We start from the raw sequence: 22026 nt of genomic DNA on the forward strand, positions 1-22026 counted from the left end.
TCAAAGGTATCAATGTAATTTACCTAAAAAGTAATAAAGTAGTGTATTAATTCAACAGCTTGATTTAAGTTCTCGACTCTATTTTCCTTGTACAAAAAAAGAGTTGTTGTGTTATTGAGGGAAAGTTGGGCAACCGACCGAAATGAGTTGAGACAAAAATTTATTGAAGTCGTGTATTTATTACACCACTTCAGATCTTGAATTGTTTTTTTGAATTCATGTTGTCAAGTCATGTTTTTGCACTTTAAGTCATATTTTTTAAATTTGACTTAAAAATAACTTTAATTTGAGAAATAAGCTTAAAATGTTTAGATTTTTAAAATAAGAATTTTCAAGATCGGAGTTTGATTTAAAAAAAAAAAACTCAAAATTTATTATAATAAGGTAGATACATGCTAATGTTGTGCCATTTTAGTTAATTAAGACTTTGATATTTGTTTATAGCCTTGTTAAGCATGTGTTGCCTAGGTCTGGCTTTTAATTAGTTTATAGAAAATCAAGTCAAGAATATGAGATTTTTATTTTATTTTTGACTTCAAATTTTGACTAAATCACATTCAAAATTTGAACGTAAATTAATTTCATCAATTTGTTTGAATATGATCATTTACTTACTACCTATGCAAAACAAAGGAATTCCACTGTTTGTTCAAAAAAAATGACAAATTTAAGTGTGTTTACATATGCATATATTCAAAAGTCATCCATAGCAGGTGTCTTTGAGGGACGCATTTAAAAAAAATATATATATACAATATGTTTTTCATCAATTTTAAAAATATTTTTTATTGATTTTAAAACACTTTTCTTACACAAAATTAATTTCACCCTAATCATGACATTAAATAATGCCTAGGGGCACAAATTCACATTTGCTAATTGTAAAATTTCACTTACACTGTTTAGATTATGAATTTGAGAGACTTAGAGAGAAAAGAAAAAAAAAAAAGAAGCATAAAGTAAGATAAATAAAATAAAATAAAATAAAAAATAGCCTCCATTTCATTCATTTTTCCTTCTTATTTATTTGTCTTTCACAATTTTCTTCTCAAATTCTTCATCCAAATACAACTTTATAATAATTGAGAACATATTGAATTATTGAGAGAGATATATCTTTCACCACTAGAGTTCAAGAAAAAAAAATGTTAACAAAAAGAGGAATGAGGAAATTCATGGGGTCAACTAAATAGTAAGTCATTCAAATTTTATATAGAAGGTTTTAAGTTTAAGGTCTTGCTTGGAGACTTAAAATTTTAGTTAAAAGGTTAAACAGTCATTATAAGTTGTCACATTACTCTCTCTATTTTTTTACATATCTTTTCATAAAAAATAAAAAAAATTAACTAAAATAGCCAATTCCCAAATGAGCCCTAAATATTGATATCTTACTTCACCCAATATATAAGATTAAATTTTGCATTTTTGCAATATATTGAAAAAATCATGGCCTTGTTTGGTGGAGTTTTTTTTTAAGTTAAAAGCTAATAATCAGAAAACAGAAACTAAAAGCACTTATACCTCGGCTTTCAAATAATCAGTTTATTTAAGTTATTTTTGCCTGATAAGCTATATGCGGAAATTACACCAAACAGTCTGATACAGACTCTCAAATCAAAATAAGTTATAATCACTCCCAAAAACTGTAACAAACAATCCCATGTCTACAATCTGTTCTTGATTATTTAAAGAATTAAAAATTAAAAATAATATTAAAAAAAAGAAGTGGTCAGGTTATTTGTCATCACATATTATATGTAAGTGGCCAAATATTATTATATTGTCCAAGCATGGGAATATTTTCTCGGAAAATTACATAGAAAATTACATGGCAAATTACACCATCGGGTTGTATACGCATGCGTCCTTAGCAAAGCTGATTTAATCAACGCATGCTTCTGAGTTTTTATTTATTTATTTATTTATTTATTTCTTCCTAATTTTGACCAAAGATTTGGAGTTGTTGTTATCAGCAGCGCCCCCCCCCCCAAAAAAAAAGAAAAAAGATAATGATGGAGAGTTTTAAAAGTAGAGCTCTAAAATGAGTTATACCGAGGTGGCAGTGAAAAAAATAAAAAATAAAAAACAAAAAAAACTAGCAAACACATCACATCATAATGGGATCTAATTCATTAGAGTTCTTTTAAAGTTCATGTTTTAGAATTCTAAAATATTTTTTAAAAAAATTATAAAAAATAATAATTAAAGAGACGTAGCATTCAAGAATATTATGTTGTTTTTACCTTAGACATGTAGTGGTTGTTATTAAGTTACTGCTAAGAGCATCTCTCTACTTAATAAAGACATTAAAAATATAGGTGTTAAAAATATTTATTAAAAAATAAATGCTCCAATGAAAATAATAAAATGTGTGTTAAGTAAAATAAAATGTGAATACAAATGTAAGTATTTAAATAATACAAAATAGCTCACTTTTTTTTCTTTTCTTTATCTTGTTTCTTCTCTATCTTATCCCCACCATCCTTGTGTTCCTCGCCACAATTAACATTGAGTTCAACATGTCACTTAACAAACAATTTAATATTTGATGCACCCTCTAATAAGTTAAAGAAGTTGATAATCAAAAAAAAAAAAAAAAATTTAAAATACTTCTCCCCCTTACTTCTCAATAATTAATCTCATTTTTAGTTTATTTAAGTTATTTTTGTCTTGACTTGTTTTGAAAAAAACCAATATATATATATATATATATATTTTATTTATTATGAAAAGACATAATGTGATTTAAACAATTTAAAAAACTAATAAACTGACTTTTCGACATAAAAATATTTTGACACAGACTTAACACCACTCATTTTTATTACTTTTTTCAATATGAGAAAAAAAAAATTAAAAATAAAAAGATCGTTTTATTATCAAAGCCCCCACAAACTCAATTTGATTATTCATTTTTATTCTTACTGTTATAATAGTAGAGAGAGGAAATAATATATATTATATTGAATGAATTGTTCTATACAATAAAAGGTCTGTATATATAGGCAGAGAAAAAATATTCTATTAGAATCTAACTATGATAAAGAGTATCCTCTAATAGACCTAACTATGGCAATACCTAATATATCTAGGAAATCAATATCTAATATATACATTAACATCCCCTCAAACTGAAGGAGGATAAACATCTCGTCTTATATACACACGTGCAATCATAGGAAAGGCACACATAGTTCTTTGCTCAGTGAAGTTGAAGGAAATCCCCACTCTATTCTTCATCACTGAAAATGGATGAAAATTGGGATTTGTGGGCTGTGGTGAGAAGTTGCTACACTCCTGCCACCACATCCGCTTCTGCCACGGCCACCAAGTATGTTACCCCACCAGAATACCCCATGCCTGTCTCAGCTTTTATGGTTTTTGAAAAGAACAATTGTAACACTTTCGGGAGAAGAAACAATGGTTTTGAGGAACTAGATCAAGTTTACAGAACTTCTTTTGCACACTCACAACCTATCATCAACCTTCTTCTTGGTGGATTGAATCACCTAAAACAACCACAACCCATCAATCCTAATGGCAATCCCATACCCTTGGTTCTGTTCTTAGTGGATTCAATCACCAAAAACAAGAAGCACCAGAATCTCCATTGTAGTGATTAAAATCACCAGATCCACTGAGCGCCATAACGTCCTTGTCCAAGTGATTCCCAACTCGTTCCTCAAAAATAGGAGACGAAGAACTACTGCACTTAGAATGAGACTTTCCCACATCTTTTGTCCTCGTACCATTTTGATTAAGAAAACCAAGTTTTGCAAATCCACTAATGACTTTATTAGGATTGTAAGAAGATGCACATTAAGCTAGTTCTAAAGGAGCTTTTGCTTTCCCACATCTCTTTAGAGAATTGTTGCCAGAATGCTTTCTGAGAAAACCTGGAGGAAACAGAGGCTTCCATTTTCCTTCAGAAGAATTTCTTCTAGCCAACTTCCTTGTGGCATCCTTAGTACTGCTAGATGATGGCAAGCCCTTTCCAGTCTCCATTTTTGCCTGCTTACCGTTGCAATCAACAAGACTAATCTCATCAAGAAGTTCACCTGAGCTTAAATTACCAACATGAGCATCATGAGAAATTTTTCCTTCCTCACAGACACCATTCTGTATTGGCTGAGCGCTTTCACTTGAAGATTCAGTCAACCTTTCGGCACTACTTCTCTCAGTTGTATTCTCATCAACAGCAGAATGAGGAAAGTCTGATTCAGAATTCTGAGAATAAGCTTCAGGCTTAACCACCTCACTTAGAGAAGAACCAACCGCAGAGACTAATCTATTAGCGTGTACAACAGGAGAAGCGGTTTCTTCAATCGCATGAGAATACCCATTGCCATGTACTTCAATATCCTGTGGAATAGATGAACTTGACTTAGAATCTACCATTTCAATGTCCTCTCTCACATCTTCAGAATTAGTTCTCTCATTTTCGCAAGTAGAAACTTTTTCTCGTGAGTCGCTATCAGATGACAAGGAACCAGAAGTACATGTGCCATTAATTGACTCGGCTGTAGTGAGGAATTCAACTGATTGTTTGACATGGGGCTCCACTTCTTGAACTGTTTGCTGCTTCCCCTTAGTTAAAGATTCAATTGGCTTCAGACATGATGGTCGGGCACAAACCCTAAAAGCAATAGTGTCACGACCCAAACCTGCCCCTATGGGTTTAGCACCGTAACCAGCCAGTAATCCGAGATTACCGAAGGCCTACTTAACAGTAATACAGTAAAACAGAGTACAGGGGCCTGGCGGAAGCCAATACAGTAAATAAACAATGTCCAATGAGCTGTGACAGTCTGTATGTCAAAAAGACTTTTCATGCAAACATATATATATACACACAGTGCAGAACAGTATGTATGACATTTATAATCATTCAGATCAGGGACCTAATCCCTATTAAACAGTACAGTAACAGTCTATATAGTCTATACAGTTAACAAAACAGTTACAGAGATAGACGGGGGAAATTAAAGCACCCCTAAGCCATAGCTTGACAGGCTCGGAACTTCGCAGTGAGGCACAGTGGTTGGCTTGACAAAACTGGAGCTTACCCCGATGCTATTAGCCACGGTCTGGTGCCTGTACACCTACATATATATATGAGCAGTGAGCTAAAGCCCAGTGAATAACATAATGCGTAAAGAGGCTTAGAATGGATGTCCTCACAGTAATGAAAACAGTTCATTAAATCAGTATTTCAGTCGTTCAGTCAGTACAGTCATATGTGGTATATCCATTAGCATAACAGTACAGTAAACAGTAGGTCTTGAAAGACCGAACAGTCAATGATGGCCATCAATCAGTAAACAGTAGTGGTTCTAACAAGGGAACCGACAGAGATCTCTGTAACAGTAACAGTCAGTAACAGTAGTTGCTAAGGATGCCACAATACAGTTCAGAATAAAGGACATACATTCATTCTATTAACAGTATCAATTCAGAAACAGTACAGTTCAATTGTTCAGAAGATAATCATTTTTGAACATATCTTTACACTGTTGTTACTCACAGAGTTCTGAGCTACAGTTAGGATAAAGCGCGTCCCCAGTCGCCAACCCTACACAGTTTACAGATTGAACACACACTAAGCTATACAGTTGGGAAAGATAATAACTTAATCCCTATCTTGACTCGGTGTGGTTCTACATCTATATCCTCATTAAGATGCCTTAAACTAGACCTAAGAATGCCTAGGATGAAATGAGGATGCAAAGATGCACTTTAAAAGCATTTTCAGAAAACAGGGGTCCCGCTCGAGCGTAGGTTAATCCGCTCGAGCGGACATGCAGACAAAGGTTTCCACTCGAGCTCAGACTCAACCGCTCGAGCGTACTTCAAAACAGTCAAAAGTGCTGGATAGGTGAAAATCACGCTCGATTGGGCGCTCGACATCCGCTCGAGTGTAAGACACAAGGTCCCGCTCGAGCGTAAATTTCCCCGCTCGAGCTGACTTAAAAACAGAACAAAATACTGGGAGCACGAATTTCACGCTCGAGCGCCAGTCACCCCGCTCGAGCGTGAGTCCAAAATCTGAAATTCCCAGATTTGAACCTCAAGCTCAAATTCAACTTCAAATGTATCAAATTCAATCCTCTTGGCCTCATTTCCTGGAAAACATTTGCAAATACATAGTATAACATGGTTCAAAGTTCAATTTGTAAAATCAAAGCCCAAGGGAAGATCAGTTCAACTCAAATTCAAACCAATTTTCATGAACTTAACTTCAATGCAACATGCATGAATTTAAACCACTTTCAAGCTTTAAACACTTGCTCTAATGAGCCAATTGTTCCAAAAACAAGATGAAAACATGGACTATACCAACAATATGAACATGCATGCAAGATTTCCATGGAATCAACTCAAAATTCAATAATATAGGCATACATGCATGAATTAAGCTATAATTCAACATGTTAGAACTAAATCATGACTTGGCTCCTCAATTAGACATGAACCATGCAAGAATCAACCTAAACACAACAATGAGAGGTTAAATCTCCTTACCTAAGTCTTGAGTTTAAGGTGTAGGAGCTTAATTATGAATCAACCTTCAATTTCTTCAAGCCAAATCACAAAAATCAAGTTGAAATCACTCATATTCTCTCACTCTCTCACTCTAGTTGGTTGTGGCCTTTGAAATGGCTGAGGAAGAAGTGTTATGTGATCAAGTGCAAGGCTCAAATGTGTTAGGTAGTGGGCCACTAAGATAGCAAGTTGGTAAATACAGTAACTTATGTAATTTAGCTCATTTTAATCTAATTTAATCATACCAAATCAGTTTTTAGATAATTACACCATAAAATCACATAAATTATGATGATCATGAAACACAAATCGATCTCCGGTTCGGCCACTGATAAGGCCTTCAATTCGCAATTTAAACATAAAACATGAATAGATAATCAAACAGTCAAACAGATAGATAATGCATTTAAACAGACACAGTCAATCAATCAGTTTCATATTTCAGTCAGTCAGTTCAGTATTTCAATCAGTTCAATTACTTTTCATAATCAGTCTCAGTTTAGCAGTAATCGGTAGCTTATCGGTAAACAGTGGTGAGGGTTGTTACAGTCTCCCCTCCTTAAAAGAGTTTAGTCCTCTAACCTCGAGTTACCTTCGTTTTGGAAGAAAACAGGATTCAGTGGAAACAGTTCAGGATATCTTTTAGCCATGTCATCTTCTCTTTCCCAAGTGGCATACACGCTACCATGGTTTTGCCAGTCGACTTTCACTAACGGGATCTCTTTGTTTCTCAACTTCTTGATCCGTTTGTTTACAATCTAGATAGGCCGTTCCTTGTAAGTGTAGTCATCACTCAGCACTACACGAGTAGGCTCTATCACATGGAAAGGATCCCGGAGGTAATCCCTCAACATAGAAATGTGGAAGACGTTGTGCATATGCTCCATTTCAGGAGGAAGCGCAACTTGATACGCCACCGGATTGATTTTCTCAATAATCTCATACGGTCCGACATATCTTGGCGCTAACTTGCCTTTGACTCCAAAACGAGTCTGGCCTTTCATCGGTGTCACTTTCACAAACACGTGATCACCTACTTCATATTCTCTGTCTCGTCTTCTGACATCAGCATAACTTTTCTGTCTGCTTTGTGCAATTTTCAGTCTCTATTGTATCAGTTTCACTTTCTCAGTCGTTTCATATACAATCTCGGGCCCAAGCAAAGGCCCATCTCCAACTTCTCCCCAGCAAATCGAAGACCTACATTTTCTGCCATACAATGCTTCGAAAGGCGCCATACCAATACTTGAATGATAACTGTTGTTGTAGGCGAATTCGGCTAAGGGCAAATGGCTTTCCCAGTTTCCCTAAAAATCAAGGACACACATTCTCAGTAAATCCTCCAGAGTCTGGATGGTCCTTTCTGACTGGCCATCTGTCTGAGGATGATAAGCACTACTCAGTCTCAATTTAATACCCAATGTAGTCTGTAAGCTTTGCCAAAACCTCGATGTAAACTTCGAATCCCTGTCAGAAACAATGGACACAGGTACTCTATGCAGTCTAACAATTTCATCAATATAGAGTATAGCCAATTTGTCCGCATTATAAATTGTCTTAACAGGTAAGAAGTGAGCAGATTTAGTCAGTCTATCAACAATAATCCAAATTGAGTCCATACCTTTACTGGAGCGAGGCAATCCTACAATAAAATCCATGGTGATATGTTCCCATTTCCACTCCGGTATGGGTAAGGGTTGCAATAGGCCTGCGGGTCGTTGATGTTCGGCTTTAACTTGTTGGCAATGAAGACATTTCGATACAAAATCAGCAATTTCTTTCTTCATTCCCGGCCACCAGAAATTCAATTTCAGATCTTGGTACATTTTCGTGTTCCCTGGATGGATAGATAGTTTTGAATTGTGGCCTTCTTGCAGAACTCTTCTTTTCAGTGCAGTGTCATTCGGTACACACAGTCTTTCTTGAAATTTCAGTACATTATTTTCAAATTTGAAACCCGGTCTCGGTTTAGATTCCTGTTCTTCGATGATCTTCATCAAGAAGTCATCTTGTTGCTGTTTCTCTTTAATCTCTTCAATCAGTGCCGGTTGAGCAGAAATAGCAGCTATTGTTCCACCTTGTTCCCGCAAAACAATTTTAATTTTAGATTTTTCAAGGTCACAAAGCAATTCTTTCTGCCCGGTGAGCAAACAGGCTAAATTTCCAATCGATTTTTGGCTCAGTGCATCGGCAACGGTGTTGGCTTTTCCCGAATGGTACAAAATCTGTAGGTCATAGTCTTTAATCAGTTCTAGCCATCTCTGCTGTCTCATGTTCAGTTTTTTCTGTGTGAAGAAATATTTCAGACTCTTGTGATCTGTATATACCTCACATGTCGCCCCATACAGGTAGTGACGCCAGATTTTCAATGCAAATACCACTGCGGCAAGTTCCAAGTCATGGGTTGGGTAAGGGTAATTCTTTTCGTGCGGTCTCAGTTGTCGGGAAGCATAAGCAATAACTCTCCCATTCTGCATTAAAACACATCCCAAACCCTTATGAGAAGCATCACTAAATACAGTAAAACCATCCGTACCTGAAGGTAGGGTAAGAATCTGTGCAGTTACAAGTCGAGTTTTCAACTCTTGGAATGCTGATTCCCTTTGGTCAGTCCAGTCAAATGATGTCCCCTTCTGAGTTAATTGAGTCAACGGTAAGGCAATTTTGGAGAAATTTTTGACAAATCTTCTGTAATATCCAGCCAAACCCAAAAAGTTTCGGACTTCTGTCACATTTGTTGGTCTAGGCCAGTTTACTACCGCTTCAACTTTTTGTGGATCAACTGAAATTCCATCTTTGCTAACAACATGCCCCCAAAACATAACATGATCAAGCCAAAATTCACATTTAGACAGTTTAGCATAAAGTTTCTGTTCTCTTAGGGTCTGTAGGACAAGTCTCAGATGATGTTCATGTTCTTCTATACTTTTGGAGTAAATCAGTATGTCATCAATGAATACAACAATATCAAGGTACGGTTTAAAGATTCTGTTCATGAGGTCCATAAATGCAGCAGGTGCATTGGTAACTCCGAAAGGCATAACTAAAAATTTGTAATGTCCATACCTCGTTCGAAAAGCAGTTTTGTCAATGTTTTCTGGTTTAGCTTTCAACTGATGGTATCCTGATCTGAGGTTGATCTTAGAGAACACTTGAGCACCCTATAACTGATCAAATAAGTCATCAATACGTGGCAATGGGTATTTATTTTTCACAGTTACCTTGTTCAGTTCACGGTAGTCAATACACAGTCTCAGTGAGCCGTTTTTCTTTTTCACAAACAAAACAGGTGCGCCCCACGGTGAAGTATTGGGCCTAATGAACTTCTTATCTAACAGTTCCCGCAGTTGCACTTTCAATTCTTTCAATTCAGTCGGAGCCATTCGGTAAGGAGCTTTAGATACTGGTTGGATACCCGGAATCACATCAACGGTGAATTCAATCTCCCTGTCAATCAAATCCTCTGGCAGATTATCTGGAAAAAAATCTGGGAATTCTCTGACTATGGGAATACTGTTCACATTAGCATTATCATCAGTAGATACAGTCAATACAGAACGCAGATACCCTTTACATCCCTTCTTAATCAATTTACAAGCTTTCATGGGTGAAATCAGATACGGGGGAGGTACTACTCCAACCCCATTAAATACAAATTCGGGTAAACCAGGTGGACAGAAAACTACTTGTTTCATTACACAGTTTATAGTAGCATGGTATTTCGTTAACCAGTCCATTCCCAATATTACGTCAAAATGGTCAATGTTCAGTGGCAGTAAATCAATATACAGATGTGCATCTCCAACAATAATTTCACAAGCAGGGTACATATATGCACGAGTCATGGATCCCCCAACGGGTGATGATACAGCTAACAGATAATTCATGGGTTCTAATGGTCTATTCAGTTTTCGCGAAAAAGCATGCGACACATATGAATGCGTAGACCCCGAATTAATTAGTACATAAGCATTTTGAGTACAAATAGAGAGAATACCTGACACAACGATCTCGGTATTCTGCACATCTCCCGGTACTAGGGCGAACACTCGGCCCTGCCTCATGGGCTCTTTCCCGGTAGCTTTGGGGTTCAATTTTGGTGCAACAGTTGATGCTGCCACGCTTGGTGCAGCTTTACTATTGGCTTGTGGAGCAGAGGGGCAGTCTTTAACCATGTGGCCCACCTTGCCACACTTGTAACAGGCTCTAGATATTTTGTAACAGACCTTTTTGTGCTTCCTGCCACACTCAGAACAGAGTGGTATGAAACCACTCCCTTGGCTGGGGCTAGTTGTTGTCCCCGTATTCTGTTTCTTGTTCAATGGGTTATGCTTGCCTTTCTTGAATTTAAAACCCTGCCTTTTACCATGCCATTCAGACGCTGGTGTTTCAGTTTTCAGTGCCTCAATGTTCGATTCAGCCATCAAGGCTCGGTCAAGAACATTTACATAATTCGGTAGCTTCAAAACATTAATTCTGTCCAGTATTGCAACATTAAGGTTGCCTTCAAACTTTCTGGCCTTCTTATAATCAGTGTCCACCATGTGTGGTGCATATCTAGCAAGCTCGGTGAACTTTGTTTCATATTCAGCAACGAACATTGTGCCCTATCTCAGCTGTTCAAATTCAGTTACTTTTCTGTCCCTGACACACTGAGGGAAGTACTTTTCAAAGAAGGCTCCTTTGAATTGAGCCCAAGTCATTACAGTGCTATCATCGCGGATGAGCATCCACCACCTTCTGGCCTCTTCTTGCAAGGTAAAGGTAGCTAACAGTACTTTATGTGCTTCACAGTACGGAAACACTTCAAATAACTTTTCTGTCTCAAGGACCCATGCTTCAGCTTTTAACGGTTCCAGGCCTCCCTGAAAGGATGGCGGTTTCATCTTGCTGAACTTAGGTGTCAGTGCAATTATGTCATCGTTAACAGGTGGCTCTGGCTGTACTGGAGGAGGTGGGGGCTGTGGGTTCTGTTGTTGCCCTAATCTTTCAGTTATGAGTTCCATCATTCTCTCCAGTCTTGCCATTCTTGCCTCAGAGGATGAGGATTCAGATTCATTTGCAGTTCTTGTATTATCCATTTCACTATAAGCAGTTATAGCAATTATAAACATAGGCAGTTGCACACTTAAACAATTTATTGCGTTAGCATTTATTCAGTCATGTCATAGTCACACATACTTTAACAAGTTCATGCAATGCCCTAATCGCTTTTCTAGGACATCTTATAGCTCATTTGGACATGTGTGTGCGGTATAACTCGTGGTTAAGTATCGCTCTGATACCACTCTGTCATGACCCAAACCCGCCCCTAGGGGTTTAGCACCGTAACCAGCCAGTAATTCGAGATTACCGAAGGCCTGCTTAACAGTAATACAGTAAAACAGAGTACAGGGGCTTGGTGGAAACCAATACAGTAAATAAACAATGTCCAATGAGCTGTGACAGTCTGTATGCCAAAAAGACTTTTCATGCAAACATATATATATACACACAGTGCAGAACAGTATGTACAACATTTATAATCATTCAGATCAGGGACCTAATCCCTATTAAACAGTACAGTAACAGTCTATATAGTCTATACAGTTAACAAAACAGTTACAGAGATAGACGGGGGAAATTAAAGCACCCCTAAGCCATAGCTTGACAGGCTTGGAACTTTGCAGTGAGGCACAGTGGTTGGCTTGACAAAACTGGAGCTTACCCCGACGCTATTAGCCGCGGTCTGGTGCCTGTACACCTACATATATATATGAGCAGTGAGCTAAAGCCCAGTGAATAATATAATGCGTAAAGAGGTTTAGAATGGATGTCCTTACAGTAATGAAAACAGTTCATTAAATCAGTATTTCAGTCGTTCAGTCAGTACAGTCATATGTGGTACATCCATTAGCATAACAGTACAGTAAACAGTAGGTCTTGAAAAACCGAACAATCAATGATGGCCATCAATCAGTAAACAGTAGTGGTTCTAACAAGGGAACCGACAGAGATCTCTATAACAGTAACAGTCAGTAACAGTAGTTGCTAAGGATGCCACAATACAGTTCAGAATAGAGGACATACATTCATTCTATGAACAGTATCAATTCAGAAACAGTCCAGTTTAATTGTTCAGAGGATAATCATTTTTGAACATATCTTTACACAGTTGTTACTCACAGAGTTCTGAGCTACAGTTAGGCTAGAGCGCGTCCCCAGTCGCCAACCCTACATAGTTTACAGATTGAACACACACTAAGCTATACAGTTGGGAAAGATAATAACTTAATCCCTATCTTGACTCGGTGTGGTTCTACATCTATATCCTCATTAAGATGCCTTAAACTAGGCCTAAGAATGCCTAGGATGAAATGAGGATGCAAAGATGTACTTTAAAACATTTTCAGAAAACAGGGGTCCCGCTCGAGCGTAGGTTAATCCGCTCGAGCGGACATGCAGACAAAGGTTTCCACTCGAGCTCAGACTCAACCGCTCGAGCGTACTTCAAAACAGTCAAAAGTGCTGGATAGGTGAAAATCACGCTCGATTGGGCGCTCGACATCCGCTCGAGTGTAAGACACAAGGTCCCGCTCGAGCGTAAATTTCCCTGCTCGAGCTGACTTAAAAACAGAACAAAATACTGGGAGCACGAATTTCACACTCGAGCGCCAGTCACCCCGCTCGAGCGTGAGTCCAAAATCTGAAATTCCCAGATTTGAACCTCTAGCTCAAATTCAACTTCAAATGTATCAAATTCAATCCTCTTGGCCTCATTTCCTGGAAAACATTTGCAAATACATAGTATAACATGGTTCAAAGCTCAATTTGTAAAATCAAAGCCCAAGGGAAGATCATTTCAACTCAAATTCAAACCAATTTTCATGAACTTAACTTCAATGCAACATGCATGAATTTAAACCACTTTCAAGCTTTAAACACTTGCTCTAATGAGCCAATTGTTCCAAAAACAAGATGAAAACATGGACTATACCAACAATATGAACATGCATGCAAGATTTCCATGGAATCAACTCAAAATTCAATAATATAGGCATGCATGCATGAATTAAGCTATAATTCAACATGTTAGAACTAAATCATGACTTGGCTCCTCAATTAGACATGAACCATGCAAGAATCAACCTAAACACAACAATGAGAGGTTAAATCTCCTTACCTAAGTCTTGAGTTTAAGGTGTAGGAGTTTAATTATGAAATCAACCTTCAATTTCTTCAAGCCAAATCACAAAAATCAAGTTGAAATCACTCCTATTCTCTCACTCTCTCACTCTAGTCGGTTGTGGCCTCTGAAATGGCTGAGGGAGAAGTGTTATGTGATCAAGTGCAAGGCTCAAATGTGTTAGGTAGTGGGCCACTAAGATGGCAAGTTGGTAAATACAGTAACTTATGTAATTTAGCTCATTTTAATCTAATTTAATCATACCAAATCAGTTTTCAGATAATTACACCATAAAATCACATAAATTATGATGATCATGAAACACAAATCGATCTCCGGTTCGGCCACCGATAAGACCTTCAATTCGCAATTTAAACATAAAACATGAACAGATAATCAAACAGTCAAACAGATAGATAATGCATTTAAACAGATACAGTCAATCAATCAGTTTCAGATTTCAGTCAGTCAGTTCAGTATTTCAATCAGTTCAATTACTTTTCATAATCAGTCTCAGTTTAGCAGTAATCGGTAGCTTATCGGTAAACAGTGGTGAGGGTTGTTACAGTCTCCCCTCCTTAAAAGAGTTTAGTCCTCTAAACTCGAGTTACTTTCGTTTTGGAAGAAAACAGGATTCAGTGGAAACAGTTCAGGATATCTTTTAGCCATGTCATCTTCTCTTTCCCAAGTGGTATACACGCCACCATGGTTTTGCCAGTCGACTTTCACTAACGGGATCTCTTTGTTTCTCAACTTCTTGATCCGTTTGTTTACAATCTGAATAGGCTGTTCCTCGTAAGTGTAGTCATCACTCAGCACTACACGTGTAGGCTCTATCACATGGAAAGGATCCCGGAGGTAATCCCTCAACATAGAATTGTGGAAGACGTTGTGCATATGCTCCATTTCAGGAGGAAGCGCAACTTGATACGCCACCGGATTGATTTTCTCAATAATCTCATACGGTCCGACATATCTTGGCGCTAACTTGCCTTTGACTCCAAAACGAGTCTGGCCTTTCATCGGTGTCACTTTCACAAACACATGATCACCTACTTCATATTCTCTGTCTCGTCTTCTGACATCAGCATAACTTTTCCGCCTGCTCTGTGCAGTTTTCAGTCTCTGTTGTATCAGTTTCACTTTCTCAGTCGTTTCATATACAATCTCAGGACCAAGCAAAGGCCCATCTCCAACTTCTGCCCAGCAAATCGGAGACCTACATTTTTTGCCATACAATGCCTCGAAAGGCGCCATACCAATACTTGAATGATAACTGTTGTTGTAGGCGAATTCGGCTAAGGGCAAATGGCTTTCCTAGTTTCCCTGAAAATCAAGCTTTGTAGTACTAATAACAGTCTATTTGTATGGGATGATTTGGAGAGAAAAGAAAAGATAATCCCTTATAACCTACTTTTTGAATCTCCCCAAAAGTGGAGAGATTTGAAGAAGCTTCAAAAGTCAAGCTACAGGAAAGGATCGCACATATAAATGGATAAAATAAAAAATGAGTATCGTGCTGTTTTCAAGAAGCCTTATTTATTATATTGCCTATAATTTAAATCAAATTTTGGCAAGTTTTGTTATCAAAGAAGTCACTAAAAAAAGGTTGAATATGCAATGAATGTAATCTTTTTAAATGATATGTTTAAGATAACGATCAAGAAAAAAAAAATTATATAGTAATACCAGGATGAGGGTCATATTAAATAGCATGTGAAGGGGTTTTAAGATATAAGAAAGTAGTTTACTTAACAGGCGAAAAAAGAAAGATATAAGAAAGTAATGACTAAATAAGAAAGTATTTTAACTTGTATTAGGATTAACGCAATTTCATTAATGAATGAGAGAAGCCATAAGGCGCAAAGGAGAAAGCAATGAGCTGTCTTTCACCATTGGTGATAGGTCTGCTCCTCATCTACTTTTTCCTCATCAAGGAGATGTAGGGTTAGAGGTTGTTACAACTTAGCCTTTTCCTCAAAAGAGGGCTTGGCCAGATGTTTCAAATCACATTTAAGACATTATTCCACGTCAATCATGAACATGTGTATCCACTGAATTTTAGGTGATAGGCCATCCTTGAGTAACAAAATGTATGACAATTACTCTTATATTGAAATTGACAAGTCACTAATAGCAGGGAAAGTAAGAAGATCAGCTACCTGCTATACAACAGCATATAAGCCCCCTGCGAGAGCACCTCTTCCAAATCAACCCTCATGACCTGAAAAAAAAAATTGTGAATCAAGTTAGATGAAACTACAAATTCAAGTAGACTAACAAAAACAATACATGTTTCAACAAGACCACATAAATATTGCATTTTCTACTGATGTTTGTCTTGACCAGAATCAATTATGTCCCATATTTTTGCATAATGAACAGAGATTTACAAACTAAATGCGCACTGACAATGAACCAGCAGTAAAATTCAAAGAGTATGATACAGACGAGAGAGGAAGCTTCCATGGAGGACATTCTCAAAATGCAATGGGATTTTTTTCGAAGAAGTGAGATCACCAAGTCTTACACTCGGTGTTATCAGATAGATGCCTTGGCGAATGGATGTCAACACACACACACACACACACACACACACACACACACATACATATATATATATATATATAGAGAGTTTAACATGGAGTAGCTGGACAAAAATATATTCACATATGGGACACATGCTCATCTGTACATATGGTACTGGTCCATTTTCCCTTTTTTTTTTTTTTTTGGGTCCCTGGGTACACAGAGAGAGAGAGAGAGCTATTTCTACCTTGCAGTCATCAATCCTGTACCATTTTCCACACAAACCCTTTGTATAACAAATGTAATGGCCGAAAAACGATGCATTTAACATGTCAACATGGATAACCACTGCATATAGCTTGTAATCATCGTTACCATCTCCTACTTCACTCATGTAAGGGCTAAGATCTAAAGTTTTAGGGAAAGTCACCCTCATGTTAAGTTTTCCAAACCTCCCGCTCTGCAACAAATATGCACATAAATTAGAACTTATCAGAGAGAATAATAAAAATTTCAAACTTCTTCAAGCATTTAATTCACAAAACCAAAACTAAAATTCTGCCATGGACTAATCACCAATTCAAGATGTAGTTCAAAATTTAATCAGATGGCAACTTAATGACTACTATGCTATGCTATTTCGACTGCCTAAGTATTGGTTGCTTCCACAGGAACCTCACTAGGTGGGCCCAACGTGTGAGTTGGTGCAGTGCCACCAAAAAGGTGTGGAAATAGTGGTTCTCCCTTGAAAATTGTTGAAGATATACCCCAAGGAGGGAGGAGGAAAAGAGGAAAGACTACTAATATATATATATATACCAAAAGTGAAGGAAAGAAAAACTTATCACAAACCTGAAACCTCTTTAAAGCAATTGTAAGAATGTTTGGGGGCCTTCGAATAGTAAGACGCTTCCATGCCATGACATACTCATTGCATCTGCAAAGAGATTGGCATATTATGATCCTAATACCATTGATTCAGTGGTGTTTACATCAGAACATTTGCGGCAATATGTTTACAAGTAATCATTTATATTAATAATTATTACTACATTAGTGGAAAAATCAAACCCCCATAATGGGATATCATTGAATTGGTCGTTCTTCACTAAGCAAAAGAGTTGGCATTAGTAAAGGTTCAAATTCAAAGACAAATAGAACTATTGTGTCCTGATGTACCATATATAAAAAATAAAATAAAATAAAAAAAATAAAAGGCCATGCTAACGAGAGCCCTATGAGCTGTCATTAAGGTGGAGATCATGCCGAAATAGTTATGGGTCCCAATATATTTTTCACATATCCCCGCTAGAGTAAATATAACATACCAGTGGTAGCCTACCAAAAAAAAAAACATAACAAGGCAATGTATCTCTATGTTTGACATGAAAACAACAACAACCCTTACCCATCACATTTAAACATATTATCTCCGTGAAGCCGCTCTCTGACAGTGAATAGGTCCAAGCATTCCTCTAAAGATGTGGCATCCCCTTGAATTTCAACAGTTAGATCCATCATATTTTCATACTGATTTGAAACATTATTGCATTTTGAACAAATCACCTGGGAAATAAGAGAGAGAAAAAAAAAGGAATTAACACATTCATGACAGAATCAAAGAAAAATGGTTATAGCTAGATGCAAAAACTATTTTCATACTGATTTGAAACATTATTGCATTTTGAACAAATCACCTAGGAAATAAGAGAGAGAAAAAAAGGAATTAACACATTTAGGACAGAATCAAAGTAAAATGGTTATAGCTAGATGCAAAAACTATAGAGCACACAACGCTATGTGGGTGTTTGGGAAGTGGGTTTTTATGTAGGTTTTTTTAGTTGTAGGATATTATTGGATAAAATTTTTTTGGTGTTTGGGAAGATAGTTGGGTTTTTTTGTGGTTGGATGTGATGTTTGTGAGAGAAAAAGTGAAATGATTATGGGGTTGGATGTGATATTTTGTTTGGATTTGTTTGTTTTGGTTTTGCAAAAATTTTGTCATTTAGTGAAAAAAATCAAAAAAAACCCAAACCCAAAACTTGCCAAACACCACCTATAAAACAACAAATTCACCTCAAGTCTAAGTGTGACGGGTTATAACATTTGAGGCACAGCCATGAAGTGAACTGTCACTCCTCGAGGCTTGCCTTATGCCCAGTTATGATCTGAACAACTACACCAGCTTCCAGTAAGCAATTAAAATTCTTTTCCCTCATAGTTTTATTGATTTATTTCAACTAACATTCTATTTATAACTATGCAGCACATTCATAGTTTTTAAAGCCCATTCAGCTGTTATTTGATACTAGGAATTGCCAGATAAGCTTTAATTAGTGATGTAGAAAATAATTCCTTACAAAGTCAAAGGACAACAAAGCCACATATGACTGAAAGAAAAAGGAAATGACATTATCATGATGGATATGCTGGAATCATAAAATAATTATGTTAAGAATCTACCACCTACATGCTTAACCAGAGTAGAAACAAGAATGGGTAGATCCTAGATACCTGCAAGTCAATAGAATGTTAGAATCTATAACGGTGCATTTCACAAATTAATATCAAAACCTCAGTGTAATTGCAAGCTACCTGAGATTGGAGATGACCCCCAAATATATGTTGAATAAGGATTGTTTCTTGAGTGCTAGGATGAAGGGCCTTCTCTTCCCCAAATTCATCTAGGCACACTGATTGCATAGTATTGATAGCAAACCTGCAAAGTGAATGAACTTAAGGCTCCATTTGTTTTGACGTAAAATGTTTTTGTCTAAAAAATTTAACTCATTTTCCGTTGTTCTGTTGAACAAAAAACAAGTAAAATATTTTTGAAGGAAAATATTTTTACATCATTTTCTAAAAAATGACTTACCTTTAAAAATTTCGCAAGTCAAGTTTTACAAAGTTAACTCTCACTCACTACCTTTTCGACATGTTTAGCCTATTCAAATAAATATCTTAGCTCACTAAAAAAATCATAAATGACACTTTATTGGATCAAAATTTCTCTTTTAGGCATTAAAATGTTTTTGTTTCAAGTGTCAACCAAACGTCGAAAACCAAAAAGAAAAATATTTTTTCTATGTAAAATCAATTTACAAGAAAAATATTTTACGTTGAAACAAATGGAGCCTAAATCAAAATGAAACGTCTAAAATTTGTTATTGAAATCAATAAAACTTTATCATATTAAACCAACACTGGCCATCAAATACACAAGGGTTCATGATAAAGTTTTCTTTATAGATAGAGACAAACTAAGTTAAACTAGGAGTAAAGCAAGTAATAGGACCTCATGAACTCATGCGCATCCTCTTGTTTTCCATAGCAAAGGTCACCACCAATATTAGGTAACCGCGAGAGAATATTATTTGGTGAAAAGGGATGCCGATTTTCACTGGATCTTTTGACATGGGTTTGAAATTCACAAAGGAAGCACCAATCATTCCGTCTGCCTGAGCAACAAGAGACAACAAACAAAAGAATGAGAAATTGTTTGATCATCCTTAAAATATAGGCCACAAAAAGTTTTGGTCTGCATTTACATTCTTTCCGATGGCCTTTCTCCAACAAATAGGCAACAAGGGGCCGAGTGTACACAAGACATTGTAGAACCACATTAGCAAAGTAGCTGCACAAATACAACAACAATATAGCACATTGTGAGTTAAAACTGGATACTTAAACATGTGCACTTTATGCAATTGAAGCTCTCAAGCCAGTGAAACCATCTGAACAATAAGTTTAGAACAAATAATGGAATGGTAAACACAAACCCGTTTCCACAATTAAGAAGCCCACATGGAGGAAATCCTCGCTTGTCCTAATTAAATAGTTCCACAAAATCCTCATAGGGGAAAAGAATCTGAAATGTTACTGCACATTACTAGTGTCCTTCCCAACCAAAAGGCATACTAAAATCTATGAATATAAAGATCAATAAAAAGGAAATTATTTACCTCTTTTGACTGTTTGGTAATATTAACGGTTCCACTGGAAGGAACCAGTGCAATTGCACTAGAATCTCTCCGTCCATGCTGCATATATGCAGACTGCATTGATTTTACCTGCCCAGATAATTGAAAGTCCTTGCATTTTGTCTTATGCCCAGATTTCCAATGGTAAGTTTGGCAAGCTCTGGAGCTGGGATAAAGGAAGAAAGATTGAAAACATTAAAAACTCGTATGAAATATATAAAGGCAAACCTAGCAACAAGTCGCGTGCAAGAAAGCAAGAAGACAAGATCAAACTCTTATGACAAAGAAGTGGGAATTAAGACGAAGCAGCAATACATAAAACCATAGGTTAATTACAAAAGATCCCGAGGTTAATGCCAAGAACAGAAAATAATACAGGAAACTTAAAGAGGAATAAATAAAAACAGAAAGTGCTGCCAAATAAGCTTATAGCAATTACCTCCTGAACAAAAAAACAAAAGCAAGACACACACTGAAATTTCTTCCGTGGGAGTCACTTCTCAGGGTGTGTTAACGAAGGAACAAAAAAAGGTCCACATAAAAAAGAAATGTCTACCCAGAAGGATCAAAATGATTAAGGTCCTTATTCAAACTAGTTGGAGATGATTGCTGACCTTTGATTTTGATTGAATCCCTTTACTCTGAATGATCTCCCTTCACCTTCCATCAAGGGAAGTGATTCAGCACTATCCACTGCAAATGATTGGAAAAAGGGCCTATGATCAAACATGATCACCAACTTGTTCAAATTATCGTATTAGGATGATACTAGCTACACAAAACAATACCACAGATTTTCTTTCTGTAAGGCCTCCTCCCAGTTAGAATTCCAGATGCAGCTGTTTCTTCATCAGTTAACTCAGCTTCATAGTTATTGTCTTCTCCTTCGGAACTTACATTTTCCAAACCAGCAAGGTCCTCGTCTTCTACAGACACCATCTAAATGAGCCCCAAGAGCACATGAGAAACGTAACATTAGAAATCCATCTTATTTCATGAGCAGTTAGGTGAAACATTTGTCCTGGACAGGACTCAGAGATGTTCACATCGAAGAACAACAATTTAAATTTTCACACGGGAATATTAACTTAGTATAGAGCAGAATTCCACAACTACTACTGTTTTATTCCATAGCATGTCAGAAGTTGATGCAACTTCCAAAGTGAATGAAGTCTAACAGGCTCTGGTATCAAAGAAATTCAATTTGAAATAACAATTCACACGATGAATCATAGGTTATGTGCTTTAGAAATAATGAAACAAAAAAGAATGGGTGAGGATTGATAAATTTGAAAGGAATGCAATGTGGATTAATTCTCCAATGATGATAAAGAATTATGCACAAAAGGGCTTAGAAGACAAACCCTCTGTGCAAGCAAATTAAATTGATTACAAAAGCAATGTACCTTTTAAAATGATGTAAAATACCTGTTTATGGCTTCTATTCCCCTTGCCCATGGCGTTAAACTCTTCAACCTTCTGTACTTCATATCTCTCTTTCAACGACTCTTCCCAGTAGCTAGCTCTATCTGGGTTGTTGGTGGTAGTTTTATTTTCGGTTGATGCCTTTCGTGCTTCCTCTTCTGCTGCTGCTTCCACTTCATCAATGTACTCAAAATTTGCTACCTAAAGCATATGTGTAACTTTAGTTTCCTTAAAACCAAAAAGCATAAAATAAGATACAACAAAGATATCATAATAAGACAGGCCAGATACCCAGTTGAAAATGAAAAAACCAGGCTTTCACCATTTAAACACTATTTGAAATAAGGAGGGATAGGAGAACAACAGTTCACACAAATCATATTC

General features: G+C 36.7%; 2 protein-coding genes across 2 annotated transcripts; both read right to left on the reverse strand.

The window, feature by feature from the left end:
• Positions 1-3819: 3819 nt before the first annotated feature.
• LOC114319752 (ubiquitin carboxyl-terminal hydrolase 19-like) lies at positions 3820-18456 on the reverse strand. Its single transcript, XM_082881522.1, has 6 exons — positions 18388-18456; positions 17646-17803; positions 17090-17174; positions 16485-16697; positions 15871-15932; positions 3820-4636 (listed from the first exon to the last, which is right to left on the reverse strand). Exons 1-6 carry the CDS (start codon positions 18454-18456, stop codon positions 3820-3822), a joined length of 1404 nt encoding a protein of 467 aa, XP_082737648.1.
• Positions 17126-21152, reverse strand: LOC145795546 (ubiquitin carboxyl-terminal hydrolase 19-like). Its single transcript, XM_082880274.1, has 8 exons — positions 21006-21152; positions 20832-20910; positions 20200-20383; positions 20017-20105; positions 19786-19871; positions 19533-19695; positions 18833-18956; positions 17126-17803 (listed from the first exon to the last, which is right to left on the reverse strand). Exons 2-4 carry the CDS (start codon positions 20882-20884, stop codon positions 20064-20066), a joined length of 279 nt encoding a protein of 92 aa, XP_082736400.1. The 5' UTR covers positions 20885-20910; positions 21006-21152; the 3' UTR covers positions 17126-17803; positions 18833-18956; positions 19533-19695; positions 19786-19871; positions 20017-20063.
• Positions 21153-22026: the final 874 nt, after the last annotated feature.

The sequence above is a fragment of the Camellia sinensis genome, chromosome 7 (assembly GCF_055761805.1).
Source record: "Camellia sinensis isolate YWXY chromosome 7, ASM5576180v1, whole genome shotgun sequence".
NCBI lineage: Eukaryota > Viridiplantae > Streptophyta > Magnoliopsida > Ericales > Theaceae > Camellia > Camellia sinensis.

Excerpts from the sequence above, each read along its gene's own strand:
- LOC145795546 (XM_082880274.1), bottom strand. The coding sequence starts at position 20,884 with ATGGAAGGTGAAGGGAGATCATTCAGAGTAAAGGGATTCAATCAAAAT. Across the intron at positions 20,384-20,831 it reads GGATTCAATCAAAATCAAAG|CTCCAGAGCTTGCCAAACTT; the intron begins GTCAGCAATCAT and ends CCTTTATCCCAG. Across the intron at positions 20,106-20,199 it reads TTACCAAACAGTCAAAAGAG|ATTCTTTTCCCCTATGAGGA; the intron begins GTAAATAATTTC and ends GTAACATTTCAG.
- LOC114319752 (XM_082881522.1), bottom strand. The coding sequence starts at position 18,456 with ATGAGGGAAAAGAATTTTAATTGCTTACTGGAAGCTGGTGTAGTTGTT. Across the intron at positions 16,698-17,089 it reads TTGCTTTAAAGAGGTTTCAG|AGCGGGAGGTTTGGAAAACT; the intron begins GTTTGTGATAAG and ends TATTTGTTGCAG. Across the intron at positions 15,933-16,484 it reads ACAGGATTGATGACTGCAAG|GTCATGAGGGTTGATTTGGA; the intron begins GTAGAAATAGCT and ends TTTTTTTTTCAG.